The 15,427-nt window shown below is 36.1% G+C and overlaps 1 protein-coding gene across 3 annotated transcripts in view; it reads left to right on the top strand.

Moving 5' to 3' along the window:
• The first annotated feature begins 5,800 nt into the window (after positions 1-5,800).
• The window catches only part of SLC4A10 (solute carrier family 4 member 10), a 257,305-nt gene continuing 247,678 nt past the window's right edge, over positions 5,801-15,427 (top strand). For all 3 annotated transcript variants that reach the window (XM_027865793.1, XM_027865794.1, XM_027865792.1), the window contains exon 1: positions 5,801-5,881. In XM_027865793.1, the coding sequence (XP_027721594.1) occupies positions 5,801-5,881 (81 nt within the window). The remainder of the gene's footprint in view (positions 5,882-15,427) is intronic.

The following is a 15,427-nucleotide window of genomic DNA, read 5'->3' as shown; positions in this document are numbered from 1 at the left end:
CTCCTCCTCACCCAGGACTGCCACCCAGATCCAAGTATGGGCAAAGCAACAGAGTCCTGCCTTAGTGCTAGCAAAGAGACCTCCTTCTGAGATTGTTGTCTGAGTTCAGTTGTTCGATCCCCTTACCATCTGTGGGCTAAGAGTTCCAGAAGCAGCTGCTGCCACTGCCAATTCAGTCACTTCCAAGGCATGCTCCTGGTTTGCTAGTGCCAGGGCTGTGCTGGCATGGCCTGTGCTGGACTTCTTCTTTCAGCCTTATGCAACAGACCTTACCTGTTGACCTTGTCTTAGGCTGGAAATTTGTTTTGCTCTCTCTTTTGTGGGTTCTGCTGCTCTAGAATTTGTTCAGAGTTGTTTTTTAAAGGTTATTTGGAGGAGTTTGGGGGGGAGCTCAGGCATGTCCCTGCCTTTACTCCACCATCTTGGCTCCCTATGAAGTTTCTATTGGTCAATATTCATATTATAAGCAAACAATTTGTGGTCAACTTAATTAAGCAGCTAGAGGAAACCCAGAAAGCTCCTTTGTATTGTGGATTTGACAATTTTAAAGTTTCGTTTGAGTGACCTTTAATTTTTTTGTGGGACAGTATCTATACAGGTGATTTCATTGGCATAGAGAACTCCCAGGTGAGGAAATTCTATGAATTGTAGCAGATTTAATAACCCATCTATGATTTATAACCTTAGGGAGCTGCCTATAGCCACAGAAAAGTTAAGTGACTTGCCCATTATCAGACAATACATGTCAATAATGGGACTTCAACCCAAGTCTTGCTGACTCTAAAGCCACCTCATTATCCACCATGTCCTGCTGCCTTTCTGAGCTTTTTTTCCTATTATAAAAAATAGCTTTGTACCTCTGACAGACACAATCTCAGAGTTATGAATTTATTTTATTTTTGGTTCATGGCATCTATTTTTTCCTTATAAATTGTCATAATCTCTTTTCTCACTGTCAAGTACTTTTTGGCAACATTTTCACTAAAATCATTCCATGCTCATAAGTTTTATATGAGAATGATTTCTTTTTTTAAGAAAGAGTTATAATACTTTGGTAATAAGTTTTTTACTTGGTCTTATAAAAACAAAGGCTGTGTCCATAGGATGCTTCAAAACATCCAGTTAAAAAAATGAACATTTTCAGGCCATAACAGAGGGTTGTTTATCATTCCTTTACTTATTCTTTATTTACTCATCAATCCAACAAGTATTTATTGAGTGCCTATTTTATGAACAGCACCATGATAGTTATCAAGGGGCATGTAAAAAATATAAATCATCATCTGCTATACTTCTTTCTAGAAGCTACATTCTAGTTGGGGAGATATGGTATACACATAGAAAACCATGAAAAGGCCATACAGCATAGCAGGAGATTGATTATCAAAAGAGTGATACAGATGACAAGTGCGAAAGGAGTCTAGAAAAGGGAGATTAATATGAACTGGGGTGTGGGTTCTTCATTTTTGGGGGATATTGGACCCTTTTTAGTACTCTGGTGAAATCTACAGACCCTTTCTATAGGATAATGTTTTTAAATGCACAAAATAAGATACCTAGGATTATAAAGGAAACCAATTATATTGAAATACAATTATTAAAATATTTTTTCAAAACATTTGTAGGCCCCAAGTTAAGAATACTGGGACTAGAGTGATCTAGGAATGCTTCATGGAAGAGGGAGGACTTAAGTTGGACTTTGAAGAATCAGTGTGTCATCTACTTGATACCAAATATGTAGAGAAATCTCATTTGTCAGCATTTCTATTCCATTCACATAATAAATAATTATTAAGTACCTACCAAATATAAAATACAGTACACCAGGCTTTGGGGATGCAAAGAAAAATATGAATATGTGTTTTCAAAGATCTTATAATTTACTAGAAGATATGATATGTATAGATAAGTATTATACAGGGAAGAGAGAAAGAGAGCCTTTGAGTGATCAGGCTGAGAGCAGTAGGAGCATTTCAGGAAAGAAGGGACATTAAGGAGGAGCTGAGTCTGAGAATGTATTAATTGAGGTTTAATAATAGTTGCAATATTTTATGAGAACAGAATATTTTATGAGAACAGAAAACATTTTAGGTAAATGGACAATTAAAATAAGTGAGTATAATTCATCTACTTCTCACTCTCGAAGCCGCATGAACTGAGGTTTGAAGGAAGATAAGAATTCAGAAAGGCAAAGGTAAGGAAGGAGCACCTTCTAGGTGTTAAGAACACTAGGTGAATGCATGAATTTAGGAGATGGCATGTCAGTTTCAGAGAATGCCAACTTCATCTGGAAAGTAGATTTCAAGAAGAGAGATAATATGAAATAAGGCTGGAAAGATAGGGTGGAACTAGATTGTAGAGGGTCAATAATACTAGGCTTAGGGAATTTGTATTTGAACCTATAGGTGATTGGAAATCACTAAAGATTTTTGAGGATAGGAGGACCATAGTCATACTTTATCCTTAGGAATATTATTTTGGCAACTATACTCAGAATGGCCTAGAAAAGAGCAAAACTGGAAATAGGGAGACCAGATAGATGGTTGCCACAATAGTTCAGAGAGAGGTTGGTGATCAGGGCTTTACCTAAGGTGGTAGCTATGTGAGTTATAATGATACCTCATGTTTACATAGTAATCTCAGGTTTACAAAGTGCTTTACATTAATTATCTCATTTGATCCTCACAACAACCCTATGAGATCAGTACTGTTGTCATCCTCATTTTATAGATGAGGAAATTCAAGCATGGAGAGGTTGTGATTTGCCCTGGGTTATACAGCTGTTAAGTGTTTGATGCAGAATTTGAACCATGGTTCTCCTAATGCCAAATCCAAGGCTTTATCTGTTGCACAGTGGGAAGGGAATGGATGAAAAGAGCTTGTGGAATTAGACTTAACAGTAAAAGGCTTGATTGTGGGGAGTAAGAGAGAGAAAAAAATCAAAAGTGTATCCAGAGTTAAAAAGTTGGGTAACTTGGAAGATGGATTGATTAAATTTTTATCCAAATGCTTTGGCATTGTATAGATCTAGATGTATCTGAAACCCTGTGATTGACACATTGAAGCTATGGGTAATAAACTTTCTATAATCCTATTCTGAAGAGATAATCCTGTCTAGGTCATTCTTTTTTTCTGATTCCTTAAGAATCATTCTGATTAGATTCCATGGCAAGACATGTTACACTCATTAAACTTCAAGAGTGGAAAGTAGATAATATACTGACTTATTATAATTCTCCATTTAACTAAAATATTTTCTGTTCTCATGAATATAAGATACTTCACCTATTATTAAACCTCAATTATTATATTTTCTAGATAGATAATGTAATTTTAAAGTCATTATAATTGGTTGACTATAACATGAAGGTTTAAAGAATAAGATTTTATATTTGTTGTCCTCATTTTCTGTTTCTGTTAAATTAAGATCATACAATTGAGAACCATAAGGGACCTTGAAGACTACCTAGTACAGATGAGGGAACTGAGAGGTCCATAGAAGTAAGTCAATTAATAAACATTTATTAAGTGCCCACAATTACCAGGCAACGTACTAAGCACTGGGGATACAAAACCAGACAAAAGATAAGGAGCATCCAATCTGATTCTCAAGACCATATAACAACAACAACAACCGCAACTATAATATTTATGTAGTGCTTACTATGTGCCAGATACTGTGCTAGGTGCTTTACAGTTATTATTTCATTTGATCCTCACAATAATCCTAGAAGGGATTGGTTATTATTATCCCCATTTTACAGATCAGGAAACTGAAGCAGACAGAGGTTAAGTCACTTAGCCCAGGGTCAAATAGCTAGGAAGTGTCTGAGGTCATATTTGAATTCAGGTCTTCTTAAATCCAGGACCTTGGTACTCCATGGAGGCTCCACCTCGCTGCCATGTAGAGTTGGGAAGAACCCAAGTCTTTCAACTTCAAATTTACCATTATTTCTACTGTAACAGAGACAACATGGTGCAGTAGAAAGTTACACTCATCTTGAAGACAGAGTACCAAAATTCACATCTTGGCCCTGCCACTTAACACCTGTATAACTTTGCCCAAGTCATTCAACATTTATTGGCTTCAATTCCTTCTTTAGTAAAATAAAGGAGTTGAACTCCATGGCCTCTAAAATCCATTCCAGCTCTAGAATTAGGATTATCTGACCATTAGTGTTGCCTCCACCAGAGGTGTCAAACTCACAGCCCTCTAGCTACCAAAATTCTTGAGCAGCTGAGAACCAGATTGAAATATGTGGAGAATTCTTTAATAAAATAAATTGAATTCAATAAAACATAGATAATGTTAATTTGTGGCTTTTAAAGTCAATATGTGGCCTGCTAAGATACATTTCTATTTGCGTTTGACATCATTGGCCCATTTAGCCTTCTAGATCAACACATTTTCTACATCTCTGAAATACAAGCAAAATACTTTGGCTGTGTGGTTAAAAAAATCTGTTTTCCATTTTAATCTGAGAGCATAAATACTCCAACTTTATATTATTTCTTCCCTTGTGCTACCCCCCTAAATCAACTTCTTGATTTTGCTTTGAAGAGTCAAAAGTAAATTAATAGTGAGTTATTGACAACCTTTTCCATGAGATAGTGAAATATGAAAGGCCTTGTGGAGTAGGGGGCAGAGTCCTTCTGTTTAAATCCTGCCTCACAGCTGTGTGGACCTGACCTCTGATTTCTCTTCTTTAAAAGGGGGATAAAAGCCATATAAATATAAGCTATTATTAGTCAATAAAAATAAGGATTTGTTAACTTAGTTGTGACTTATTCTTATGTTTAAATGATACACCTTTGGCATTCAGCAGTAGCATGTTATTTTTTGATACCCTAAAACTCTATAGGAGAAGGGGCCACAAAAAATTCAAGGTACTTTTGTATGCCTGGCTTATCTTAGAATCTCAGAATTGAAAGGACCTTTAGGCACACTTAGTCTATCTCTGGCCAAATGAACAAATTCCTTCTGTAACATCCTGACCAGTGGTCTTAAGGCATACACATTTAAAATGATCTCCTAAAAATTAAAATGAATTCTACATTTCTAAGTTTTAAGACATTGATAGGAAAAATGTTTGCTAAAGTGACTATGCTTCAATTTAGTAAATGTATATCACTGTACATGAAGCATTGTGCTGTGCTGGGGGAATATATTTATAACTAGGCAGATATGGGCTTTTGCTTTAATCTGTTGCTGGTTTGGATTTGTGATGGTGGTGATTGCTAGGGCTTTTTTTTTAAGGTAAGTTTCCTTTAAATCTGTACAGTGCTGCTTTTTAGGTCATCAGAATGAAGCTTGCTCATGCAAAGGGAAAAAGAACATTGCAATCTAGAAATGACATTTTTTTTCAACCCTGGTCTTTGAAATGTAAACTTTAAATGCATAATCATGTAGTTTAGTTCTTATTTTAAAGGAGTTAAAAGAAAACCAAATTCTGTCCCCCACTCCCTCTTGGCAGGCAAAATCTTTATAGTAACACGAGTGAAAAAAACCTGAAGGATGTGGCTTGCTCTCTGTTTGGATGATGCAGAATTGCTTTAAGCAGTAAGCTTACTGTTTTCAGACAGCATTAGCAGCATCAGCAATACAACTGTGTCAGCCCTCCTGAATACTGGATGGTTGTCATCGCACAAGGGGAAATGATCTACTGTATTTAGGATTTGTTCATTTGATAATGGCTTAAACAGATCCTGATGGACAGACCTGCTATTTGATGCTTTCTTCACTAACCCTGAAGATGCTGAGAGATAGAGATGGTTGTGATATTCTTTTGTAAGACAGGAAATGCAATCTTTGGGGGTTTCTGGAAATAGAAAGGTCATGCAGCCTGGAACCAGTGAGCCATGCCAGTCTCTAAGTCATCAGGTATGACCTCATGGTTTATACTGATATTATTATAACGTAGGGTCTGTGTTTTTCTTTACCCAGTCTTGAGTCATTTAATATGCATTAACTAATATTATCAGACTGGCCATAGACTTTTACAAGAGGAATATTTATAGTGGGTGATAGAAAACCTTAACAATATGTATTTTTATAAATGTGGTTTATACTCCAGCTCTTGTTGGAGAGGGCGGAGGGGTGAAAAAGGATGCAAAACTATTTTATTTGTGTTTAAATGCAGAGTTTGGGGGAGGTGCTATATAGATTTTTCCAGTTCAAACCTGGCTATAACCAAGCAGCGTTTAAAAAAATTAAAATGTCAACAACATAATGATTGGGTCAGGATGATAAATAAATACCATAACTAGTTGCTTTCTGGTCAAGGGGATGATATAGAAAGACAACTCATTATGTTAGAGTTGTTAAGCAGAGAGATAGATTTTCCTTGACTTAATGTCTAGGTATTTACAAAGTAAAGACTCAAACAACCAAAGTTGGATCACAGTAATACTTTTTATCAATATCTAGGATATAACAAAGATTTTTTTCAAATGTAGATTGTAGTAGCTGAACTGTTTTAAAAGCTCTGAGACTGAAAATGTAACTCAATTACTTTAGGATGCAAAAAAAAAAAAAACCCAAACATTGGTTTCCATCCCCCAGATCTCTTGAAATGCTGATGCTTTAGGAGCTGTTAATGTAGATACCTGCTGTGACACTATTTTTAGATAAAAGCCGATTATAGAGCTGTCTTCTAAAATGAAGGCTTGTGACATTGTAGCTTGTCTAGGATTTTTAACTCAGAAGAGTCAAGATTTGCCTGCTTTCATGTGGAAATTGGAAAAAAAAATTAAAATAGGTTTGTATAAATGATAGGATATTCAGTGACCCAGGAAAGTAGTTCAGTACAACCATTTTGTTCTGAAACTCTGCTATTTATTCTAAACTATTTTCTCACGTGATACTGTCACACATGAAGTTAATCTCGTTGCATCAGATCCCCCGGCAAAATATTTGCGTAAGATACCATGGATGTGTTCGAAGCACAAACACTTACAGAAATGCATTTTGTTTCCTTTTCATATTGCATATATTCCATTACTTTAGAACAGCTGCCTGAGGCCTCTTGACCCAGAAAATCTTTATTAAAGAGGCAAAGTGTTTTATCATTTCTCTACAAAAGTTTGTACTTCTGCAAAGGACTACAGAGGTATCAGAAGCCCTTAGAGTAAACTGATTCGGTTAAAGGGTTAGTTTGTCCTTTTTAATTAAAAATACATTGGAAAAAGCTTACTTACTGATACTGGCAATAATTTATAGGTTATTCAACCTGCTTATCCAGCTTACACTCTTATTAATAGGGAAGACTGCCATATTCTTAAGCTTGCTTAATTTGGGAATGATTTGAATATACCTTTCAGTTGCTATAAAACCTGTTTAATCTGTTAGAATTTATTTCCAGTCCTTGCATGTATTAGTCACTATGAGTACATTCTGTTTCTTGGCATTGTCCTGGGATTCCTCTAAGTATTGGTTTCACAGCATTTTGTTGTTTTTCTCTGTCTGTGACCTTCTAAAAAGAATCAAGTCGCTCAAGGTTCTTTATTCTCTTTCTTTGGTGGTAATTAAATGGGGACTTGTTGGTTTGTTTTGTAAGGTGAAGAGGACAATTATTTCAAAGTCCTTAATTCATGTTAGGAATATGGGAGACATTCAATGGCATTGCCATCCCAAAACATGTTAAATTGTAAAACTAAGGGCTGACTAGGACATAGCAGACATTTGGAAAATAATCTCAGCCTTTCTCCCTATGATGCAAGATAACCTTGACCTTTTCAATTATGAAACCTGTGGAAGTCTTCCCAGAAAAGGTAGGCCATGTTTTCAGTCACCTCTAACTATAATGTACAGTGTTTGAAACCCTTTTAAAAAGTTTTATAAAGATTTTCTGAAGATAACAGTACATGAAAAATTATTTGGTTAATTCTCTGTCACATAGAATAAAGATATTCAGCCACAACCCTTTGCCACTGTACAATGGGAGGCTCATGGTGTAGCCCAAAGAGTATTTCTTTGGGAATCAAAGCATCTGACATTGAATTCAAGCTCTAAAATAAGCTATCTCTGATCCTTTGGGCCAATCTTACCACACATCTGAACCTCAGTTTCCTCATCTGTAAAAGGAGGGGATTAGACTAGATGACCACCAAGGTCCTCTCCACTAATAAATCTATGATCTTATAAATATATTATGTAGCCCTTTTTTCCACTGAAAAAGGAGTCAGATTAACTAGTCCTTGTAAAAGCATAGAAAAATTTAGAACACAGTAGCAAGATTAGAAGAATGCTATAGAATGGAAACAAACAGGAAGGTTGAGTTGAGCCCCCTAGCAAGAAGTACATACCCAGATGTTCAGAGTGAAAGCTGCACATAGCGCCAGTTTTTTCTACTTGCAAATCTCTGGGTGTATATATATGTATACATATATATATATTTATGAAAGTTTAATTGATGCCTTTTTATTTTTTTTTATTTTTATTTTTTAGGCAATTGGGGTTAAGTGACTTGCCCAGGGTCACACAGCTAGTAAGTGTCAAGTGTTTGGTCTGAGGCCGGATTTGAACTCAGATCCTCCTGACTTCAGGGACAGTGCTCTATCCACTGTGCCACCTGGCTGCCCCTAATTGATGCCTTTTTTTAAAAAAATAAAAAGACATTTTCCTTCCCATTAAAAACCCTCCCTTATAGCAAAGAAAAGTAAACCAGCTGGTGTGCAGCATTGTGCACTGTTGCCCCCTCCCAACTTTTCTAAAGAGAGAAGAATGTTTCATCATTTGTCCACTGGGGCCAAGATTGGTCACTATAGTTTCTGAATTCAACTTCCTTTTATTGGTGTGTAATTTACATTATGGCAGTCTTTTGCCTATGTTGTTCTTCTGATCCTGCTTTCTTTGATCTGCACCAATTCATGAGTCTTGCCACAATTTGTTGAATTCCTCATATTTGTTTTTTCTTATAGCTCAATAATGTTCCATTCCATAACAAGTACCATGGTTGGTTCAACTGCTCTCCAGCTGCTACGCAGTCACTTTGTTACTAGATTGTTTTTTGTTTGTTTGTTTTTTGCTGGCTTAGTTGTTATTTAGAGTAATATGAGGATGGATTAAACAGTGCGATCAAATACTAACTTTGGTTAAACAATATCTGAAAAATTTTCGGTGTGCGTGCCATGATATGGTTAACTATGATGAATCAACTAAATTTAAAAAAATTTATTTACTCTATATTTAGTATTAAATCATTGATTGCATTCTGCAAGTTTTGGTACTCATAAAACTTAGTTTGGATACAAAAGAAATTAGACCAGCTTTCAAACATAGCCTTCATTGAAATAGGATGCTAATAAAAATGGAAATAATGACTCACATTGTTCTTCTAGCTATTGAGGCTCATTTCCAGTCAATGTATCATTTACTGATATTAATAATAGTGGGAAAAGATAGTAAGAACTTATAATTGGATTTTTAAAAATTGAGCCTTTTTGCTAGGGGGAATTAAGTAGTGTTATCAACCTGTCTGTAAAGCTCCTCATGTTTTGAAGCTTATATAGACTAGGGGTGGGGAGCTAAAAAAAAAAAAAGGAGGAAATAATGGAGGTGATGGTCCCATCTGCCTTGAGCAGACAATATCTGAATTTTTGTTCTTACTGCTGGGTTCCACCTTCTAGGAAGGCCATTGATAAACATAAAAACATTCCAAAGAGGGTGACCAAAAATGATGAAGGGTTTCAAGATCATGTTCTTTGAAGATCAATTCAGGGACTAAGAATGTTTAGCCTACAGAAGATAATACAAGAGGAGCCTTCTTTCAGCATTGTAAGGATTTTCCTGTAGAATAGTGGGTAGGCCAGGGGAGGGGAACCTGCAGCCTCAAGGCCACATGTGACCCCGTAGGTCCTCAAGTGTGGCCCTTTGATTGAATCCAAACTTCACAGAACAAATCCCCTTAATAAAAGGATTTGTTCTGTAAAACTTGGACTCAGTCAAAAGGCCACATGTGGCATCAAGGCTGCAGGTTCCCCACCCCTGATAGGCTTATTCTGCTTGGCTCTAATAAAGCAAAATCAGGAGTGGGGATTTGGAAACTGCAAAAATCCTTACTGATGTAAGGAAAACTTCTATTGTGATATTAATCAAATCATACATCACTGAAAGGTGTCTTTGGGTAGAATGTAACACCAGTGCCCAATTTCACTTAATTGTATTTTAAGACTAAAGTTATGGAGCAAAATAAGTGAATGAATGAATGAATAAAATCAGCACAATAATTTAGATATAATAACCAGTTATCATGTCTCTTTAATGGTCATGGTAGACCAAAACATTCCTTTTTTAGAAATGAAGTATGACTTTATCCTAGTTGATAAGAGATTTTCATGAGTCTTGCCCTTCAAATGAGACAATGAAAAAAATATTTTTGTTCAAACAATTACTATGTTATAGAAAGGCGTGTAGAAAGGAACAACTAGTCCTTGGTTCCTGTTTGTTAGGGTTTAATGTTTTATATCTCTGGCAATTAGAAATGGAAAAACATTTGCCTGCTTAAAATATCTTCCAGTGAACTCTTTGAGTATGTGTGAGTAATTTGATATTTGGATGATATTTAAATGCAGAAGTACCTAATTTTGTGGCATCACTGGATCCAAATACTGTTTTGTTAAGATATCTTCTCAACCTGAAACTTCCCCTACGGGTGAGGAATCAATCAAGAAGAGCTTAAGATTATGAACCCAGGAGTTCCCAGATTCTTCAATCTCTTAGCTGTCTAGTTCTTTGCTTACCTCTGGGAAAAATAACATTATAATGCACACAGGAGGACATTCGTCATATTGAAAATTCAGTTTCAAAGGTTGAATGCTTTGGAGACTTTGAAGCTGAAGGTCAGATTGCCGAGGCAGACCTTGTGCTTCATGGACAGAGTAGAGGGTAAAGAAGTAATGAAATTCCTTGTCCAGACCACTTGAGGTGGCATAACCCATACTTGCTAACTCCCTCAGAATTCCTGATACAAACACCACACTACTGAGCAGGTGACCTGTCTTGGGTTGTTTTTTTCGTTTTCTTACTTTTTTTTTAATTAGTCTTAGGTGAAGGACAATCTAATAAACTTATCTTAATATGAGAAAAACTTAGACTATTGTGATGAAGCTTTGGGAATTAAAAAAATTCTCTCTCTCAAAGGCAAGTGGAAGCTGAGGCTGTTATTCTTAGCTGTGAATGTCATTTGAATATTCAACAGAAATTACAAATCTAAATGATAAAGCTTTGATCTAAACCATGGGTGTGAATGTAAAACAGTGTAAACTTCAATACAAATATACCATTAGCTAGACCTTTGAATCTCCTAGCCTAAACTATCACCTTAATCTTTTATGGGATGAGTAGAAGCCAGATAGATCCCATCCTAGTATAGATTACCTTCAGACTTTGTGACAGCTGGGCTATGACTCTTGGCATCTAATCCAGAAGAGTTTCATCTGCACATGGGAATTGTGAAGAATTTTGTATATAATGCCCTCACTTCAATGCAACCTCATCAATATCAAGGATGAAAGTAGTGAGACCTATGGAATCACCCACAAGGGGAACACTGAAAATTGAAAAGAAGGCAATTTTCCTGTCCCATGATTAAAACTCCACGTTTTGTAGCTGGTGGTCTGACTTAGCTGTAGCTTTTTTTTTTAACATTAGATTTGTTTAAGGATAATACAATATGCTCATTTGAGTATTTACATTACCATGGTGAAACCTTTGGCCCAAAAGACCCAAATAATTCCTAGGTTATAGAATAAAATTTTGTATCATAAACTGTTAAGTTCCCCACTTGAGATGACTACTGTCTAGTGGTTAAAAATTGATTGTTTGGCCACAAGTTAATTTTGTCCATGAACGTGAGAAAATTAATTTTCTTCTCTTTTCTTTTCTTTTTTTTTGGCAATTGGGGTTAAGTGACTTTCCCAGGGTCACACAGCTAGTAAATGTCAAGTGGAGAAAATTAATTTTCTGTATTTCAATATAGCTGGACTTGCTAAAGCTAAATCAAGACATCCTTTGTAATTGGGTAACTGGAGAGATGAGTCAGAATCATAAACTATTTGTACCTAAAGGAAATTTAAATGTCATGTTATCTAACCTCTTTATTTTACAGAAGAGACAAATGTGCCCCAGCAAGTTAGTGTGGGGACTAGAACCCACACATATCCAGATGCCCAGGCCAAGACTATTAGCATTTTACCACGATGCCTCTTAGCTGCTTAATCTTTGGGTATATTTGTGAATAGGAATATATTTATTCATTTATTTATTTATTTATTTTAGGTAATTGGGGTTAAGTGACTTGCCCAGGGTCCCACAGCTAGTAAGTGTCAAGTGTTTGGTCTGAGGACGGATTTGAACTCAGGTCCTTTTCACTTCAGGGCCGGTCCTCTATTCACTGCACCACCTAGCTGCCCCTGTGAATAGGAATATAAATGAAAGACTGTGAATAAGTGAAAGAATGCACAATTTCAGAATATATAGGCAGCATTGCCTAAATAGTTGAGAGATAAAATATTGGGTTGACAAATTGTAAAGCTTGCATTAGGGTCCCACCTCTGCTATTGGCTTCTAGGGCAACTCTTGACAATTCATTTAACCTCCTCTTATCACATTTTTCTCACCAGTGAATAGGAATAGGTAGTAGTACTTGCCTCTGAAGGATGTTGTAAGGATTTGAAGTATCAGATACCAAATTGGTGAAAGATAAAAAGATCATCATAGTATTCTCACTTCAGTAAATGTAGAAATCTGAAACACATGTGGGGGTGGTCTGCAAGCCTCACATTTGCTTGAGACGATCTAGAAAAAAAAATTGTGCTAGTCTATTAGACTAGATTGATCTCAATTTCCTTATCTGCAAAAATTATAGGAGTTGTATTAGATCAAGGAGTCTTAACCTTTTTTTGCATCATGGACCATTTTGACATTCTGGTAAACCCATCTCAGAATCATGTTTTCAAGGCATAAAGTGAAATACTCAGATTATAAATGGATTTCAATTATATTGAAACATTAAAAAAAGAACTTATATACCCTTGGTTAAGAATCCTTGGAGATAAACTTTCAGTTCCCTTCCAAATTTAAAATCTCTTGTTTTTTGAAGTCCTTTTCAACTGTAAGAATTTGATTCCATGGTTCTAGTTCATAGGATCATATGTGTAGACCTGAGAGAGACCTTAGAATTCATCTAGTCAAACCTCCTAATTATAAAGGTGAAGAAACTGAGGCCCAGAGAGTCCATGTGAATTGCTCAGTGTTACACTGCTGACAAAGGAAGGATCTCTTGGCTACAGGATCAGCATTTCTATGTTGCATTGAATTGCCTTTTTGTTTCTTTCCAAAAGGAGGTATTCAATAATGGCAGCCATCTCTAGGGCTGGGGGGTGGGGGTGGATGTGGGGAAACAAGGGAAGAAAAAAAAAGAAATTTACATGATAACTTTATTATATATTTAAAAGGAATAGCAAGTTGTATGTTATAGATTTGCAGTTTTGTGTTCAATCATCTTTTTATTATACCCTGTTAAGGAAATGCTTGTTTTACTCCATGCATTAAAAAATAAATATTTTTTTAAAGAAAAGGAAAGAAGGAAAAAAAAGAAAGGCAATGAAGGTAAGTACCTCCTATGGGTGCACCATCATATTCAGCTTTGATAGTATCCTGGTGGTCTAGTCAGAATCAAGGACAATGACACAAGGATAAACTGTATTTGATTTAGTAGTGCAAAGGTAGTGAATTGGGTTTCAGCATTTTATTTTGAAAGAAACTTGTTATCGGAAGTTTATGGTGAATGTTACATGATTAGACCATTACAGCTCACAATACCAAAACTTTGCTTTTTGTTTTGGTGTTTATTTTCACAAAGCTGTTGTCCCATCAGAATCCCATGAAAATAAATTATGTCATTAATTTCAGTTGGATTTAATAAAATGAGGAAAAGCACAAAATTATACTTGCATGGGAAGAATAAAACTCTTGTTTTGACTTATGTAAGAAACATAGCAGAAGCCCCTGTCCCTTTATAAATTGGGTTTTAATTCCCTGTTGATTTCCATTTTGATAGAGTATTTTTATTTCTGGTTTCTTTATGTGACAGTCTTCAAATCCAGGTCCATATTCTTACACCTTATACAGTTTGTTGCACATCTTGTGAAAACCAGCCCTTTCTTTAGTCAGGCTTTAATACATTCCAGAGAGAAATGCCTCCATGCTGCTGCCCATCATGGATTTTAGGCTAACTCCTTCAGCCTGTTAAAAGGAGGGAAGAGAATTTTAGTGGGGGTGGAGGAGAGGGGAGGGCAGAGTAATAGGAAATACCTGTTTATTCAAATGACCATTTGGTCGCTCATTTTGTAGACATTATCCTGTTAAGCACTCACAACTGCTGAAGCATCTCTATGGCAGGGACTGTTCTATTTCTGTCTTTGTATCTCCAGCATCTTGACTATGCCATGCACATAGAGAGTACTTAATGGATGTTTGTTGAATTGAACCAACAAGCCACACTCATGTTAGTAATTCTGTCACTCTGCATGGCAGCACAAATGAGGGAAGCAGGGGAGAACTGCTATAGACCAACACTTTATAGTGACTTTATTGAAGCTAGACACAGGCCAAGAAAGTGAACTGTTCTCATATAAATAATACTGTTTCCCTTCCTCCTTACTCCTCTTTCCAGAACAGGAGAGCCTTGAGTTGCAGGGAAAAAAAGGAACTTTACATGGTAGCCCCCAGGTAGATGGGATGATATTTGTGGATATAAAATTCATTCAATCAATCAACAAGGATTTACAACTTGTCATGCACTCTGCTAAACACTGGGGCTATGAAGAAAAATCAAAAAGTATCTATGTACACAAGAAGCTTACATTTTAAGGGATGTATATGTATACATACACACATAGATACATATATGTATGTATAAATATAAGTAAATATACATACAAAGTAGATGCAAAACAACCTTTGAGTGGAAGGCTGTAGTAGTACCTAATAGTGGGGTGACTGGGAAAGATTTCCTGCTTTTCAAGGTGGTACTTGAGTTAGGTCTTGAAGGAAACCAAGCATTCTGAGAAGCAAAGGTGAGCAAGGAGAACACAGGGGACAACTAGCTAGTACAAAGGCCTGGGAATGATATATGGAGTGTCACGTGTGAAGAACAGCAAATGGATCAATATGACTGGACTATAGAATACATAGAAATTTGTAATTACTGGATAAATAGGAAGGGGTCAGGTTATGAAGAATTTTAAATGTCCAGCAACAAAGTTTATATTTGATCCTAGAAGTAATGTGGAGACTTTGGAGTTTATTGAGTCGGGAGCTGACATGGTCAGACCTGCCTTTTAGGGAAAACACTTTGACATCCATTCAATGATGGATGGCTCTAGTAAGGTCCTACTTCCTGAATTGCTTATTGCTGACATGAAA

Source organism: Vombatus ursinus, unplaced genomic scaffold (assembly GCF_900497805.2).
Source record: "Vombatus ursinus unplaced genomic scaffold, bare-nosed wombat genome assembly UNPS02014779.1, whole genome shotgun sequence".
Taxonomy (NCBI): Eukaryota; Metazoa; Chordata; class Mammalia; order Diprotodontia; family Vombatidae; genus Vombatus; species Vombatus ursinus.
Note: the sequence above shows the minus strand (reverse complement) of the source record. Positions and strands in the feature narration are given on the sequence as shown.